Below are 18,942 nucleotides of genomic sequence, written 5' to 3' on the forward strand. Positions count from 1 at the left end.
TCAGTAAGGTCATGGCTGATCTTTTCAAGGACTCAGCTCCACTTACCCACCTGCCCACTATAACCCTTAATCCCTTTACTGTTAAAAATCTATCTCTCTTTGCCTTAAAGTCATTCAATGAGGTAGCCTCAACTGCTTCACTGGGCAGGAAAGTCCACAGATTCACAACCCTTCCAGTGAAGAAGTTCTCCTCAACTCAGTCCTAAATCTGCTCCCTCTTATTTTGAAGCAATGCCCCCTTGTTGGAGTTTCACTCGCCAGGAGAAACAACCTCTCTGCTTGTATCTTGTCTATTCCTTTCATAATTTTATATATTTCTGTAAAATCCCTCCTCATTCTTCTAAATTCAAATGAGTGTAGTCCCAGTCTATTCTATCTGTCCTATAAGCCAACTCTCTCAAATCCGGACTCAACTTAATGAAGCTCCTCTGCAACGCCTCCAGTGACAGTACATCCTTTCTCAAGTAAGGAGACCAAAACTGTACAGTTTTCTGAAAGGCTATCTGTTGCTGTGCAACTGAATAACATTTGTAATGTTTTCAAGAGATTTTTACAAGCATTCCATAGCAAATATGATATGGTAAAAATTCAGTAAATTGATACTTGATACCCAGAAACCATCGTATATTGTTCACTGACTTAGGAGTTGGGAACTCCCTCACCAACTTGGTCTTCTGGGGATCACCTTCTGAGCTGTCGATTCGTACAAGCAATATGGCTAGGGAACAATCGGAATACTTAGAAAATTCCCATTCATCATTCACCATAAGGCCTGCTGCTTATAAATATCTAGGACATCATATTCTCCTATTATGAAGCTGGGTAGTTTCAGCATGTAGTCCAGTACACAATTTCAGATACTGTTGCTGAAAGACATTTTCCATAGTGTGCTAGTTCATGTATCCTTGGCAGGAGGTTGAGAGCAAAACATGCTTTCGTGCTTATTAGGGAAGATTCCCAGTTATTGATAATGCATGTTTTCTCCACATAATATGTGATCTTTGACTGTCTGTTTGACACTCAATATCACTTTAATTGTACAACATCTCTGCAAACGTCTTTAATTCAGGTGGTAAAATGTTAATCTCTGATGATCAAGTGGGATTCATTAGAAACTTTCTTGAAGTAGTTTCGCTCAATAAGATTCAATAATTTTTTTTGACCGCAGAACAGATGTCTACTGTGGTGTCATTCGTAATCATTATCACATCAAATTTGACAATACATGATCAGACTTGTTTCCATTGCTTTTAACCAAATTTTAGTATTTTAATCTGTAAAATTAATGAAACATTTTAGCTGTCCAAGTAAAACTTTGAATTTGTAATTCAATCTGAAGTTTACATCTAAAAACAGCACTTAGAGCAACAGAAACTTTAACAGCTTTCAGTATTCGTACTACAATATCATCTTTTTTGTTCCTTCCCTGAAGGTGTTGAAGCTGCTTACATGTTGAGTAGTCATTCACTTTTCATGGGTACTCAGCTCAGATTTCTTCCCTTAGCTGCTATTGGGTCTTTCTTGCTCTCACTGTTTCCTTAAAACTTCATTTTCCCTATTATTGATTGTGAAGGGCTTTTTGAGACTTAGTGTTTGGGGCTTACTCTGGAGGAGCTTTCTGCTCTGAGATTACCTTGACAGCAGCTGTTAAGGTCTGTGGCTTTTCTGGCTGCTGGCAGCTCTTAAAAGCTGTACCAATGGTTACATTTATAAAGATATTTTAAGAAATTTTTTTCTTCTCCACCCAATCTTAGGTCTGTTTCTTGATCTTCACTGCTGCTAAGATTTGCGACGTAGCAAATCCCACTAATGCTACCATCTTTTATTGTCTGGTTTGATGCTACGTTGTGAGTTTGGGTTCAAAGAGAAGGCAAAGTCAAAAACTGTCCAGGTTTACAGTTCAAAGTAACACTATTTATTATACATTAATACTCAATTATGCTATACATGGTGGTCATAGATATCAGGCTCCAAACTTGTTGTTACAGTAAAAACTAAACCACCCTTTGTAGAATAGAATTCCTACAGTGTGGAAGCAGACCAGTTAGCCCATCAAGTCCATATCAACCTACTGAAGAGCATCCCACATACACCCAAACCACTACTCCAGCCCTCTCACTCTGCATTTGCCATAGATAACCTACCTAGCCTGCACATCCCTGGACAGTATGGGCAATTTAGCATTGCCAATTCACCTAACCTGCACATCTTTGGACTGTGGGAGGAAACCGGACCACCAGGTGGGGAACCATGCAGACACGGGAAGAATATGCAAACTCCAAACAGTCGCCTAAGAGTAAAATCAAACTTGGGTCCCTGGCATTGTGAGGCAGCAGTGCTAACCACTGTGCTGCCTCTAATTGTATCTATGGCCATATTCTCTCAGGACACTCCGGGGTTGTAGATTGTGTATTGTAGTTTGTTTTAGTTTAGTGTAATGTCGTCTTGCTCTAATTTATGTTCAGTGTTCAGCTCCATAATATCATCACAAAGTTGCTCCAAGGTCATGGAGTCATAGAGATGTACAGCACGGAAACAAACCCTTTGGTTTAATTTGTCCATGCTGACCAGATGTGCTAACCAAATCTAGTTCCATTTGCCAGCACTTGGCCCATATCCCTCTAAACCCTTGTGATTTATATACTCATCCAGATGCCTTTTAAATGCTGTAACTGTACCAGCCTCCTACCACATCCTCTGGCAGCTCATTCCATACACACATCACCCTCTGTGTGAAAAAGTTACCCCTTAGGTCCCTTTTATTTCTTTCCCATCTCACTTTAAACCTTTGCCCTCTAGTTCTGGACATCCCAACCCAGGGGAAAGACCTTGTCTATTTATCCTATCCATGTCTCTCATGATTTTATAAACCTCTATAAGATCACTCCTCAGCCTCCGACACGACAGGGAAAATAACCCCAGCCTACTCAGCCTCTCCTTTTAGCTCAACTCCTCCAACCCTGGCAAATCTTTGTAAATCTTTTCTGAACCCTTGCAAGTTTCACAACATCCTTCTGATAGGAAGGAGACCAGAATTGCACGCAATATTCAAAAAGTGGCCTAACTAATGTTGTGTATAGCCACAACTTGACATCCCAACTCCTATACTCAATGCTCTGACCAATAAAAGAAAGTACATTAAACACCTTCACTAATCTACCTACCTGAGACTCTACTTTCAAGGAACTATGAATCTGCACTCCAAGATCTCTTTGTTCAGTAACACTCCCCAGGACCTAAAAAAAAGGGCGGTACAGTGGCTCACCGAACCAGGGTCCCAGGTTCGATTCCAGCCTCGGGTGACTGTCTGTGTGGAGTTTGCATATTCTCCCCGTGTCTGTGTGGGTTTCCTCCAGGTGCTTTGGTTTCCTCCCACAGTCCAAAGCTGTGCAGGTCAGGTGAATTAGCCATGCTAAATTGACCATAATGTTAGGTTCATTAGTCAGAGGGAAATGTGTGTGTGCAGGTTACTCTTCGGAGGGTCGGTGTGGACTGGTTGGGCCAAAGGGCCTATTTCCACACTGTAGGGAATCTAATCAAAATTAACAAAAAGGGTGGCTCAGTGGTTGGCACTGTTGTCTCACAGTGCCAGCGATCTGGGTTCAATTCCTGCCTCTGGCGACTATCTGTGTGGAGTTTGCACATTCTCCCTGTGTCTGCATGAGTTTCCTTCAGGTGTTCCGGTTTCCTCCCTCAATCCAAAGATGTGCAGGTCAGGTGACTTGACCATGCTAAATTGCCCATAGTGTAAGGTGCATTAATTAGGGGTAAATAAAGGGTAGGGGAATGGGTCTGGGTGGGTTATTGTTCGGAGGGTCGGTTGGACTTCGAGTTATAGAGGTGTACAGCATGGAAACAGACCCTTTGGTCCAACTTGTCCATGACGACCAAATATCCCACCCAATCTAGTCCCGCCTGCCAGCACCCGGCCCATATCCGTCCAAACCCTTCCTACTCATATACCCATCCAAATGTCTTTTAAATGTTGCAATTGTACCTCCACCACTTCCTTTGGAAGCTCATTCCATACCCGTACCACCCTCTGCGTGAAAACGTTGCCCCTTAGGTCTCTTTTACATCTTTCCCCTCTCACCCTAAACCTATGCCCTCTAGTTCTGGACTCCACCATCCCAGGGAAAAGACTTTGTCTATTTATCCTATCCATGTCCCTCATGATTTTGTAAATCTCTATATGGCCAGCATCCAACACTCCAGGGAAAACAGCCCCAGCCTGTTCAGCCTCTCCCTATAGCTCAAATCCTCCAACCCTGGCAACATCCTTGTAAATCGTTTCTGAACCCTTTAAAATTTCACAACATCTTTCCGATAGGAAGGAGACCAGAATTGCACGCGATATTCCAAAATGGCCTAATCAATGTCCTGTACAGCCGCAACATGACCTCCCAACTCCTGTACTCAGTACTCTGACCAATGAAAGAAAGCATACCAAACACCTTCCTCACTATCCTATCTTCCTGCGACTCCACTTTCAAGGAGCTATGAACCTGCACTCCAAGGTCTCTTTGTTCAGTAGCACTCCCTAGGACCTTACCATTAAGTGTATACGTCATGCTAAGATTTGCTTTCCCAAAATGCAGCACCTCACATTTATCTGAATTAAACTCCATCTGCCACTCCTCAGCCCATTGACCCATCTATTCAAGATCCTGTTGTAATCTGAGGTAACCTTCTTCTCTGTCCTCTAAACCTCCAATTTTGGTGTCATCTGCAAACTTACTAACTGTACCTGTTATGCTCGCATCCAAATCATTTATGTAAATGACAAATCCAGAACCGATCCTTGTGGCACTCCACTGGTCACAGGCCTCCAGTCTGAAAAACAACCCTTCACCACCACCCTCTGTCTTCGACCTTTGAGTCAGTTTGGTATCCAAATGGCTAGTTCTCCCTGTATTCCTTGAGATCTAACCTTGCTAACCAGTCTTCCATGGGGAACCTCGTTGAATGCCTTACTGAAGTCCATATAGATCACATCTACTGCTCTGCCCTCATCAATCCTCTCTGTTACTTCTTCAAAAAACTCAATCAAGTTTGTGAGACATGATTTCCCACACACAAAGCGTTGTTGACTATCCCTAATCAGTCCTTGCCTTTCCAAATACATGTCCCTCAGAATTCCGTCCAACAACATACCCACCACCAACGTCAGGCTCACCGGTCTATAGTTCCCTGGCTTGTCCTTACCACCCTTCTTAAACAGTGGCACCACCTTAGCCAACCTCCAGTCTTCCGGCACCTCACCAGTGAGTATCGATGATACAAATATCTCAGCAAGAGGCCCAGGACCCGGCCAATATCCCTCCAAACCCTTCCTATTCATATACCCTTCTCTAGTTTCCCATAGGGAACCTTGTCGAGTGCCTTACTGAAGTCCATGTAGATCACATCTACCAGTCCTGAAATCCTTGCACACAGTGTGGCACAAAAGAACTGAAAAATGCTAATATTTTAGGCTATCGAGAGCCATTGGATAAGAAAACTAGAAAGATAACATTTTGCTTTAAAGATTGTTTGCTTTGACATTTCTGTTCAATTGCAGGACTTACTTGTTAAATGGATTGAATTTATTACTTGCCTGCATGATCATTTGCGTGGAAATAAACCTAAAATATTCAATTGTTTTATTCTTACAAAGGCAGAAGAAGCAGATGAAGCAATGAGCAAGTATCTCACTGAAAAGCTTCGTGCAAGAACTACATGGTTAGGCGTATGGAAAACAAATCCAGAGCTCTTCTTTGTAAAGTATGATGAAGGCTCTATACCCTATGTTGGTGTCTTGGTTGAGGTAGGTTACATTATGCAAACTGACAATTTTTGTTTGCTACAAATTATAATGAAGTCTAAAGTTATTTTTGTAAACATTTTGCAATATTTTAATGGATTTGCCTAAGAGTAAATGAGGATATATTATAGAACATAGAAGAATACAGCGCAGTACAGGCCCTTTGGCCCTCGATGTTGCGCCGATCCAAGCCCACCTAACCTATACTAACCCACTATCCTCCATATACCTATCCAATGCCCGCTTAAATGCCCATAAAGAGGGAGAGTCCACCACTGCTACTGGCAGGGCATTCCATGAACTTACGACTCGCTGAGTGAAGAACCTACCCCTAACTTCAGTCCTATATCTACCCCCCCTTAATTTAAAGCTATGCCCCCTTGTAATACCCGACTCCATACGCGGGAAAAGGTTCACACTGTCAACCCTATCTAACCCCCTAATCATCTTGTACACCTCAATCAAGTCACCCCTAAACCTTCTTTTCTCTAATGAAAACAGCCCCAAGTGTCTCAGTCTTTCCTCATACGATCTTCCTTCCATACCAGGCAACATCCTGGTAAACCTCCTCTGCACCCGTTCCAGTGCCTCCACATCCTTCCTATAGTATGGCGACCAAAACTGCACACTATACTCCAGATGCGGCCGCACCAGAGTCTTATACAACTGCATCATGACCTCAGGACTCCGGAACTCAAGTCCTCTACCAATAAAAGCCAGTACGCCATATGCCTTCCTCACCACACTATTTACCTGGGTGGCAACTTTCAGAGATCTGTGTACATGGACACCAAGATCCCTCTGCTCTTCCACACTACCAAGTATCCGACCATTAGCCCAGTACCCCATCTTTTTGTTATTCTTCCCAAAGTGAATCACCTCACACTTAGCTACATTGAATTCCATTTGCCCCTTTCTGCCCAGCTCTGCAGCTTCTCTATATCCTGCTGTAACCTGCCACATCCTTCCTCACTGTCAACAACTCCTCCGACTTTTGTATCATCCGCAAACTTGCTCACCCAACCTTCTAACCCCTCTTCCAGGTCATTTATAAAAATGACAAACAGCAATGGTCCCAAAACAGATCCTTGCGGAACACCGCTAGTGACGGCACTCCATGAAGAAACTTTGCCATCAACTACTACCCTCTGTCTTCTTCCATCCAGCCAATTCCTAATCCAAACCTCCAACTCACCCTCAATGCCATATCTCCGTATTTTCTGCAGTAGCCTACCATGGGGAACCTTATCAAACGCCTTACTAAAATCCATATATACCACATCTACCGCTTTCCCCTCATCAACCTCCTTCGTCACCTTTTCAAAGAATTCAATAAGGTTTGTGAGGCACGACCTGCCCTTCACAAAACCATGCTGACTATCCTTGATCACATTATTCCTATCCAGATGTGCATAAATCCTATCCCTTACAATTCTCTCTAAGACTTTGCCCACAACAGAAGTGAGACTCACCGGCCTATAGTTACTAGGGTTATCCCTACTCCCCTTTTTGAACAAGGGAACCACATTTGCTATCCTCCAGTCTTCTGGCACTACTCCTGTAGACAAAGAGGACATAAAAATCAAGGCCAATGGCTCTGCAATCTCCTCCCTTGCTTCCCAGAGAATCCTAGGATAAATGCCATCAGGCCCAGGGGACTTATCTATTTTCACCTTTTCCAGGATTTCCAACACCTCTTCTCTACATACCTCAAAGCCATCCATTCTACTTATTTGTGACTCAGTTTTCACATCGACGACAATGCCCTGTTCCTGAGTAAATACTGAAGAAAAGTATTCATTCAGTGTCTCCCCAATCTCTTCCGCCTCCACACGCAACTTCCCACTACTATCCTTGACTGGACCTATTCCTACCCTAGTCATTCTTTTATTCCTAACATACCTATAGAAAGCCTTTGGGTTTTCCCTAATCCTACCGACTAAGGACCTTTCATGTCCTCTCCTTGCTGCTCTTAGCTCTCTCTTCAGGTCCTTCCTGGCTACCCTATAACTCTCAATCGCCCCAATTGAACCTTCACGTCTCATCTTGAGATAGGTCGCCCTCTTCCATTTAACAAGGGATTCCAATTCCTTATTAAACCACGGCTCCCTCGCACGACCCTTTCCTCCCTGCCTGACAGGTACATAATTATCAAGGACACTCAATAGTTGCTCCTTGAACAAGCTCCACATATCATTTACACTCTTGCCTTGGAGTCTACTTTTCCAAGCCACACATCCTAAGTCATGCCTCACCGCATCATAATTTCCCTGACCCCAGCTATAACTCTTGCCCTGTAGTACACACTTATCCCTCTCCATCACGAGAGTAAAAATCACCGAATTATGGTCACTATCCCCAAAGTGCTCACCTACCTCTAATTCTAACACCTGGCCTGGTTCGTTACCCAGAACCAAATCCAGTATGGCCTCACCTCTTGTTGGCCTGTCTACATATTGTGTCAGGAAACTCTCCTGCACACATTGAACAAACACTGACCCATCTAACGAACTTGAGCTATAGCTTTCCCAATCAATATCAGGAAAGTTAAAGTCCCCCATAACAACCACCCTATTACTGTCACTCATCTCCTGAATCACCTTCCCTATCCTTTCTTCAATGATTCTAGGACTATTAGGAGGCCTGTAAAAGACTCCTAACAGGGTGACCTCACCCTTCCTATTCCTAACCTCATCCCAAACTACCTCAGATGGCAAGTCCTCATCCATCGTCCTTTCCACCACTGTAATACTATCTTTGACAAGCAATGCCACACCTCCCCCTCTTTTACCCCCACCTCTGACCCTACTAAAACATTTAAATCCTGGAACCTGCAACAGCCAATCCTGACCCTGTTCTAGCCATGTCTCCGTAATAGCCACAACATCGAAGTCCCAGGTACCAACCCACGCTGCAAGTTCACCTACCTTATTTCGTATACTTCTTGCATTGAAGTATACACACTTCAAGCCACTTTCCTGTTTACAGACACCCTCCTTGGAAATTGATGCCATGTTCCTAACCTCCCTACACTCCAGGCCCTGCACCCTGAAGCTACAATCTGGGTTCCCATGCCCCTGCAGAGTTAGTTTAAACCCCCCCCAAGAGCACTAGCAAACCTATATTATGATTGCATGCTTACCTTGCGATAAATCTCACTAACATTTCGTGTTGAGAAAACCTATTAATACTTAGCAAGGAAAACAAACTAAGGACAATCACAGTTTTCCCTCTTCAACTTTCTTATGAAATTGCAATTTTTTTTTCCGTTTTACAGCGTTACTATTTTATAGTACTTGATAGTACTTTCCTGGGCAAGAAATGTGCCCTGGGTTATTAACCAATTGCCACATGATGGGATATCTCACTACGGCTGTATTTTGTCACCATTTGATATACAGACAAACAAACTTAGGAGAGGGGCAACTGGATAAGCAGAGTTCAAGCTGTTATTACTGAACTGGTTGATGTAATGGAAACTTATCCGTCTATGTGACTTGGTACTGGCCACTAATCTAAAGAACCTCTGTAGTATCAAACAATGTTGACTGTCAGAGATACAATATGTAGGGAGAAAGGTGGAAACTTCTTATTTTTCCATGGAATGTGAGCATCACTGACAAGAAGAGTGTTTGTTGCTATTCACTTATTGCTTTCGAAAAGTGACTGTGAGCCACTTTCTAGAAGTACAGTCCATCTAGTGTAGGTATACCCCTAATGTTGTTATGAATGGAGTTCCAGGTTTCTGATCAAGAATGGCAATATCATTCCTAGTTAAGATGGCATGCTTCTTGAAGGGGATCTTGCAGCTGGTGATGCTCCCATGTACCTTCTATATTTCTGGTTTTGAAAGGTTTTGTCAAACTAGATTTGTCGAATTGTATGTTCTTTATGATAGTCATTGCTGTCATGTGCACCAGCAGTGGAAGGAGTGTTTAAGGTGTGATGAATGCCAATTACTTCTTGAATACATCTGGAGCTGTGCTTATCCAGGGCAAGTGAAGATTATTCTGTTCTTGTCTTTTTATTCTTGACTTTTGTGCCTCATAAATGGGGAGCATGCATTGAGTGTCAGGAGTTAAATTATGTGCTACAGAATTCTCTGTCTCTGACCTGCTCTTGTTACCACAGTATCAGTGTCAGTTAAGTTTCTTGTAAATAGTAACTATCAGAATGTTGATGGTAGGGCAATTCAGCAATAGTCGTATTGTTGAACATCAAGGGAAATTCTTTCTTGTTAGAGATGGTCATATTTGGCATGTTACTTTTCCCTAACTGATCCAGGACAAAATCCCAAGTCCACATTGAGAACACCCTCCATTGTTTTGTATGGCATTACCACCATAACAAAAATTAGGTAACAGTGAAGTGACAACATAAATGAATACTAAACAGTGAAACTGAAAAGTCATCAATCTCTACTCTTCGTTCCTCCACTGATGTTGTGAGATATGCTGAGTATTACCAACATGATTTGTTTATATTGCGATATCCACAGAACTATGCGCACAGAATTAAGCAATTAAACAAATCAGATCTAAACTTTGCAGTCACGCCACAATGAGCCATGAATGTTTGATCGACAGTTAATCAACTAATATTAAGGTGAGGCTATATAAACTTCTCCATTCCCGTAATGGCAGAATCCAGCACACCAGTGGAAAAGAAGAGGTGAAAACATCAGCAGTTATCTTCACTAAGAATTGCCAAATGGATGAATCATTGTGGCCATCTAAAGTCCTGAATACTTGCTGTTAACCAATTCATTCACTTGTTGAGACATCAAGAAATTGCTTGAGTACACTGGGGCAACAAAAGCCATGTTCCTAATAACATTGTACTGTAGAACTGAAATCATGTACTTCAGAACAAGCTGTGTCAATAATCAAGCTATTCCAGTATCTGCAATCCTGGCACCATTAAGCACAGTATAAAAGTGCTGGTATGAATCCAATCTACAAAAAGGAAAAATCTAATCTGGTCAATTGCCACATCAGTCTTCTCTCAATCATCAAAGTGCTTGAGGGTCTTTTTGATAGTGCTGCAAGGAAGTATTTACTTACCTATGACATGACCCTCGGGTTAAATTCTAGCAGGACCACAGCTCCAAGTATCATTGCAGAGTCTAAATACTGACGTAAGAGCTAAATTCAACACGTGTTTATGTTGAATGCACTTGAATCTTTTTTATTGTACTTGAGACATTTGCACTCTGGCAAGACCATCTTAATTTCCGTCACTAATTGCCTTTGAGCAACTGATACTGGGCCATTTCCTAAATCTCTATAGTTCTTGTGATATGGATCAACTCAGTGTGTTAAGGTAGTTCAGGCCTCTAGTTCAGCAGGAATGAAGGAATGGCAATGTAGTGTTAAGTCATGATGGTATGTGACTTGGGGGGAAACTTAGAGATAGTTATGTCTAATGCATCTGTTGCCTTTGTTTTTCTAGGTAATATAGTTCATGGTTTTGAATTGTGTTGTCAAAGTAGTCTTGGCACATTGTTGCAGTGAATCTTATTGATGGTACACAGTGCTACAGCTGTGCATTGGGCGGTGAAAGAAATGAATATTTCAGGTGGGAACATTGAAAGCCAATCAAATGGACTGCAGTATCCTGGATGATATTGAGTTTCGTGAATGAAGGTGAAGCTGCACTTATCTGTAGTGAATGTAGAATACGTCATCATATTTCTGACTTGTGCAGACAGACTTTGGGAATTCATGAATTTGTCAGAGGATCCCAGCCTTAACGATTGGAATCTTCTGCTTAGGCTGAGAGTGTGAGCCAGGACCTATTCTGGGGAAAGTCTTTCCTCTGAGTGGACAATGAAAGGGCCACTCAGACTTTATCATACACTTAAAATAACTATGATTCATTGATGCTGCAGGCCACATTAAAGACCTGCAGTTTTGGCAGGATACTAGCTGCACCATCAAAGTCAGTCACATCCACTATAAAATGGAGAAGGTAAGGGTGTTATGTTCTTGTGGCATTCTCTGAAGAGTTTTGAGCTTTAGTGAAGGAAAGAGTGACTACAGTTATGAGGTCACACCTGTAGAGGGGAATGTTTTGAGTATTACAAATGGATTATAAACTATGACTTTTGGATATTATGGTAGTCAGTCAGTCTGATTTGTACTGGATACTGTCAAACACATGGGGAGAATTCCATTGCACAATTAATCTGTTTCTTGTAGTTGGTGGACAAGCCTTTGGGAGTCAGGGAGTGAATTACTTGCTGCAGATTCTGGCATGCTGTTAAAGTATTTATGTGGCGAGCCAGTTTCTGGTCAATGGTAACACCCAAGATATTGATGGTGGAGCATTCTGTGCTGGTAATGGCATTGAATGTTGAAGGTTGGATTCTATCCAGCTGCAGATGGTCGTTGTCTAGAAAATGTTATTTTCCACCGAGCTTTAATGTTATCCAGGTCTTGCTGTATTTATGTTCATGTCAAAGCTTTACAGACAGGAGTGGATATTATCTGATCATGCAGAATTAAAAATCTTGAAGCAATAATGTTCACAGGTATTTTACTTGTGGGCTGATGTCATATCATTTTTTTAATATATGGGGCTTGTATGTTTTAAGTTAATGATGATGGTCCTAGTAATTGTGGGTGATTTTTTTGTCTTCCCTTTAATGTTTTGTAGGTCAATTGTAGACCTCGACAAAGCCAATCTTCTCATTTGCGAGCTACAGTGTCAATCATAGAACCATATTCTTCGAATATTGCTAATCTGCCAAGAGAACTTGTTGAGGAAGTTTTGGATGAGTTAGATCACTGTGTTCCATTGTTGGAAGTTTATCCAATAGATGATCAGGATTCAGCTGTACGTGGTATTGCTCAAGCTCTGGAAAATGTTAGGTAAATACAAAAATAAACTTTTCCAAATTTAATGATCATGTCAATTTCTACAGATTGTTAACTCCATTTTATTATGAATTTTTCAGATTCTTTTATGACTTTCTGTGGAGAGACTGGGATGATGAGGAAGGCTGTGAAAATTACACTGCACTTATAGAAGAACGTATACGTTTGTAAGCCAGTTCTATAAAACTGTTTCAAAAACTATAGCAACTAACAATGGTGTAAAATGCAAAAAAATGAGAAAAGCTCAATGTTTTATTGTTCATGCATATACAAGAATGAAGAAATTGAACTATTTTTGAAATAATTCCTGACATGTGGTCTTATATGCATAGAGGGCAGAAGTACTAATATGGTTTTGCCAGGTAAACTGGTTCCTGCTGCAGTGAAGAGCCTAGCTTTGACTTTAGAAGCTGTGTTGAAGAGCGTTGGAGCTGGCTTGGAAGCATCTTCATAACAGCTTGCCACAATTTTTTGGCTGTTTGTGAGGAGTGCATACTGCCATTTAGTCAGAATGCCTAGTTATGGATCAGCCAGTGTCACTTTCCCTTTCTCATGTTTTTTTTCGCTGTCACGGTATAGGATCAATTTCCCTTCTTGGATTGCTCAATTCTACTGGTGGAAGTAGAGTAGAATCTGAAGCTCAAACAGTCAAGATTTTTGATGAAGTGGCAACATATGCTTCATTATTTTCAGTCTTGTGGTAGTGTTTTCAACTGCTGTCAGTACAAGGAAATGCATTCCAAGTCCACCAGCCATCTATTCCTTGTCTGATTTTATAATTTTTGGCACCATCAACTAATTGAGGGTTTGGTTAAGAAAAAGAAAGAAGCATATGTCAGGTATAGACAGGACAGATTGAGTAAATCCTTAGAAGGGTACAAAGGCAGTAGGAGTACACTTTAAGGAAATCAGGAAGGCAAAAAGGGGACATGAGATAGCTTTGGCAAATAGTGTTAAGGAGGATCCAAAGGGTTTTTATAAATACATTAAGGACAAAAGGGTAACTAGGGAGAAAATAGGACCCCTCAAAGATCAGCAAGGCGGCCATTATGTGGAGCCGCAGGAGATGGGGGAGATACTAAATGAGTATTTTGCATCAATGCTTACTGTGGAGAAGGACATTGAAGATATAGAATATGGGAAAATGGAAGGTGACATCTTGAAAATGCCCATATTACAGAGGAGGAAGTGCTGGATGTCTTGAAATATATAAAGGTGGATAAATCCCCAGAAATCTGTGAGAAGCTAGAGAAGTGATTGCTGAGATATTTGTATCATTGATAGTCGCAGGTGAGGTGCCAGATGACTGGAGGTTGGCTAATGTGGTACCACTATTTAAAAATGGTAGTAAGGACAAGCCAGGGAACTATAGATCGGTGAGCCTGACGTCAATGGTGGTCAAGTTGTTGAAGGGAGTCCTGAGGGACAAGATTTACATGTATTTGGAAAGGCAAGGACTGATTAGGGATAGTCGACATGGCTTTTTGTGTAGAAAATCATGACTCACGAACTTGAGTAAGTTTTTTGAAGAAGTAACAAACAGGATCGATGAGGGCAGAGTGGTGGATGTGATCTATATGGACTTCAGTAAGGCGTTCAACAAGATTCTCATGGGAAACTGGTTAGCAAGGTTAGATCTCATGGAATACAGAGAGAGCCAGCCATTTGGATACAGAACTGGCTCGAAGATAGAAGACAGGGGGTGGTAGTGGAGGGTTGTCTTTCAGATTGGAGGCCTGTGACCAGTGGAGTGCCACAAGGATTGGTGCTGGGTACACTATTTTTCATCATTTCTATAAATGATTTGGATGTGAGCATAAGAGGTATAGTTAGTAAGTTTGCAGATGACACCAAAATTGGAGGTGTAGTAGATAGTGAAGAAGGTTACCTCAGATTACAACAGGATGTTGATCAGATGGGCCAATGGGCTGAGGAGTGGCAGATTGAGTTTAATTTAGATTAGTGCGAGGTGTTACATTTTCAGAAAGCAAATTTTAGCAGCACATATACACTTAATGGTAAGGTCCTAGGGAGTGTTGCTGAACAAAGACCTTGGAGTGCAGGTTTACAGGGTCCTTGAAAGTGGAGCCGCAGATAGATAGAATAATGAATAAGGTGTTTGATATGCTTTCCTTTACTTGGTCAGAGCATTGAGTATAGGAGTTGGGAGGTCATGTTGTGGCTGTACAGGATGTTGGGTAGGCCCCTTTGGATTATTGCATGCAGTTCTAGTCTCCTTCCTAACGGGAGGATGTTGTGAAGTTGAAAGAGTTCAGAAACGATTTATAAGGATGTTGCCAGGGTCGAAGGATTTGAGCTATAGGGAGAGGTTGAAGAGGCTGGGGCTGTTTTCCCTGGAGCATTGGATGCTGAGGAGTGACCTAATAGAGGTTTATAAAATCATAAAGGGCATGGATATGGTAAATAGACAACGTGTTTTCCCTGGGGTGGGGGAGTCCATAACTAGAGGGCATAGATTTAGGATGAGAGGGGAAGGATATAAAAGTGACCTTAGGGGCAACCTTTTCACACAGAGAGTGGTGTGTGTATGGAATGAGCTGCTAGAGGGAGTTGATAAGGCTGGTACAATTACAACATTTAAAAGGCATCTGGTATATGAATATTGTATATGTATAAAAAGGATTTGGAGGGATATGGGCCGGGTGCTGGCAAGCGGAACTAGATTAGATTGGGAATATCTGGTCGGCGTGGACGAGTTGGACTGAAGGTTTGTTTCTGTGCTGTACATCTCTATGACTCTATGTCAAGATCAAGTGAACAGTGTGGATCTTGCAGCAGCTCCTGAAATTGCAGGCTTACTTACATAGTTATTATAGTTTTGTTGTAGTTATTATATTTCACAAATATAAAATTTTTATTTATTTTGTTTCTTTAATATTAAAAAAACAAAAACAAGCACATTTTTTCTCCAACAGACATCTTTCTACAAGCTTTCTGAGGCCTTCAGTGAACCGCGGAAGTTTTTTTTCCCAAATTTAGAAGCTTAAGAAAAGACTATACGCGTTTTAAAGAGAGTTTATTTTCTACATTGCAAGAAATTCTTTTGATTAGCTGAGGAATTTTTTTAAAACAGAGTTATGTTTTCATTTTGGGGAGTCAGCTCTGGATAAGATATTTTTTAATCTAAGGAATTTATTGAAAAGAAGTCGTTTAATTCAATAAATCAACTAAGTGGTTGATTTTATTTAAGAATTTTATGCTTAATTATTAATTTTTTCGCATTTAAACATTACTTTCTCTTGGTAATGAAAGGTAGTTTATTTTATGTATAAGGTGTTGTTGAAAGTTGCTTTTTTTTTAGGCTTAACAACATTGAGGGTGTACAACAGGCACAGAGTGAGATGGCTAGTAGATGTAGAAAAGTAATTACAGCAGGATCAGTCAGATAGACGGGCGACTGTCAGGAAAGTTAAGAAGTTAGTTCAAAAGTCTCCAGTGGCTATTCCTTTTTCAAATAGATATTTAGCTTTGGGTACTCTTGAAATGGATAGCGTCTCTGAGGAAAGTAGAAGGGACAGTCAGTTATTGGATACCAGTAATGATTGTTATGTTAGGCAGTGTTTGACAAAATTTAGAAGAATGCTTGTTATCAGGACTTTCATATCAGGGGCACAGGCAGAAGATTCTGAGGCAGTGAGCATAAATTTAGAATGGTATGCTGCTTTCCTGGTGCTAGGATAAAGGATGTCTCTAAATGTTTCATGCATATTGTTAAAGGAGATATTGAGAAGCCAGAAATTATTTTACACATTGGTAGGAATGACATTTTTAGGGAAAAGATTAAAGCTTTACTGAGTGAATATATAAGATATTAGTTAGAAGATTAAAAAATGGAACCTTAAAAGTAGTAATATCTGGTTTATGCTAAAGTCAAATGAGGGAAGGATCAAAAGGATAAAGGAGATGAGTCAGTGGCTGAAGACGTCCTATTTTGTTGAGGAATTTGGGTTTTTGGACAATTGGGATCTCTTCTGGGACAGAAAAGATCAGTTCAAAAAAGATTTAACCTGAACTGGACAGGGACCAATATCTTAGTGGAGAGATTTGAGTTTGATTTTACCGTCATGTGTACTTTGCAGTAAGAGTACAATAAAATACAGTGAAAAACTTTCTTTGTCGCCACGATATCGTGCCATTTTGAATAATTTAAGAACAAGGGGGAGAAAAGAAAGGTATAACTTAACAAGATTCAATCAGTCCTGAGCCAGCTTGTCATCATCAACAAAGCCTGTGCTGCCATCCCTCCTCCACTGCACCATTGCCGTCTATACCAGACCCAACCAACGTCAAAGTCACTGATCCTCAGGCGTCATCATAGCCACTGGGCTGATACTCCTCCACCACTGCCTTGCCACTGCCTGCACTGGACCAACCAATGTCAGAATTGTACCTCTCATCACTGAGCCTACCTGATCGAGGTTGCTGTGATGCCCTTCTGCCATTGGTTCGCTACCACCTGTGCTGGATCCAGCCAACAACAAAGTCATTTATCCTCAAGTGCCATCGTTTGCTGCTGGACTTATCTCATCAATGTTACCTCTGCTGATGTAGCAGCCACTGATTGTAGGTCTTGTGCCTGCTTTGGAAAAGTAGGTAGGGACCTGCTCGAAATCCAGGCCCTGGGCCCACTCACATTCAGTGGGAGGTCCACCGAAGGGCCTGCCTGAGGTCCACACCCTGGGCCTGGCTTGAGACCCCTTGAGATGTATGGTAGGCCTGCTCAAGTACATACACTGGGTCCATTCGTAATCTCTTCACTGGGCTCTCACTGTCGCCAGTGCCATCCAAGCTCAGGACAAGGTAAGTAAGTAAAAAAATAAGTTTCGAAGGATATGGGCCAGTGCTGGGAAGGTTGGACTAGTCTAATTTGGGTTTATGTTTGGCATGAACTGATTGAACCAAAGAATCTCTTACTGTGCTCTATGACACTATGAATCTATGAGTTTATCAATCAATCATAGGGCTGACTCTTACCTTCCTTTGGCTAGTTTTATCTAGTTTTTTTTTGGAGGTTTTTTTGACACAAGGTCCAGTGAAATCTCTCTCAAAGCATAATTCAATACCATGCCCTTTTGGCACCCATTTTGCCCAATACTAGCCTATCTTACCATGTACGATTTCTGGAAAAAGTCTCCATTCTCCAGACATCTGCATTGCTGGTATCCGCACCAGATTTAAAAGGCTGATATACATCTGTACAAGTACATGTATTCTGAACTTGCCTGCTTGTGACGGGCATACATCCAGAAGATGTCAGAAAAGGGTTAAATGATACCATGTACTGGTGGGCAGGGTGGTGCAGAGGACCAGCAGAGGAGGCCACGTTTTCTGATGGGTTTGGACACTTGTGTGAAATCCCTAAGTCATCATTAAATCTTCAAGTGCTAACAGATATTTAGTTTTAAGTAGCTCAGAATTATTTCCTTCCTGTCACTTAACAAAAGTGGGACAGTTTTCCCATCACCAGGAGTCAGAGGAGCAGCACCTTGTGCAGCTGTCCTGGTCTGCACACCATCCTGCCCACTCCACCAGGCTTCATTAATTTCTGCTTGAGGTGTAACTGGATGGAAAGAGGCTGCAAGAGTATATGAACAGCTTAAGCGAGTGGAAGGAATGTGTCATATTTAGTGTAATGTAAAATTATCCACCATGCTAGGCAGAATAAAAATATTTTTTTTTTTAAAAAGATCGCAGATTACTACATGTTAATATGCAGGAAATTTTGCGGTGTCCTAGCATACGAATCACAGAAAGTTAACAAAAGAGCACAGCAAGCAATTAAAAATAATATATTAGCCTACATCATAAAGGTTAGAACAAAAAGAACTGCAGATGCTGGAATCCAAAGTAGACAAGCAGGTGGCTGAAACAATACAGCTAGCCAGACAGCATCAGGAGGTGGAGAAGTCTGATGTTTCGGATATAACCCTTCTTCAGGAATGGAGATTGGGGGTAGGGGGATTTTCAGATTATGAGGCGGGGGGAGGAAGGGTTATGGGTGGGGAGAGAGGCGGCATAGTGAGGTGGTGATAGGTGAATACAGGTGGCAGGTAGGTCGATGAGAGGAATGAATCGGTTGGTAGCTGAAAGGAAAGGTCTCTTGGAAGGATGAAAGGGATGAGGCGGGACTATAAAGTGAGTTGGGGGATGGGTGGGAAGATTATTTGAAACTGGAGAACTCAATGTTGAGTCCTCTGGTCTGTAGGCTGCCCAGGTGAAAAATGAGGTGTTATTCCTCCA

At 41.6% G+C, this 18,942-nt stretch overlaps 1 protein-coding gene across 1 annotated transcript in view; it reads left to right on the plus strand.

The window, feature by feature from the left end:
- Positions 1 to 18,942, plus strand: part of LOC122554733 (testicular spindle-associated protein SHCBP1L-like) — a 73,993-nt gene that overhangs the window by 9,232 nt on the left and 45,819 nt on the right. The window contains exons 2-4 of the mRNA XM_043700111.2: positions 5,657 to 5,806; positions 12,461 to 12,675; positions 12,762 to 12,848. Coding sequence (XP_043556046.1) covers positions 5,657 to 5,806; positions 12,461 to 12,675; positions 12,762 to 12,848 — 452 coding nt within the window. The remainder of the gene's footprint in view (positions 1 to 5,656; positions 5,807 to 12,460; positions 12,676 to 12,761; positions 12,849 to 18,942) is intronic.

This window comes from Chiloscyllium plagiosum, unplaced genomic scaffold (genome assembly GCF_037043375.1).
Source record: "Chiloscyllium plagiosum isolate Xiang-an unplaced genomic scaffold, Cpla_swu_hap1 HiC_scaffold_9, whole genome shotgun sequence".
Classification (NCBI taxonomy): Eukaryota; Metazoa; Chordata; class Chondrichthyes; order Orectolobiformes; family Hemiscylliidae; genus Chiloscyllium; species Chiloscyllium plagiosum.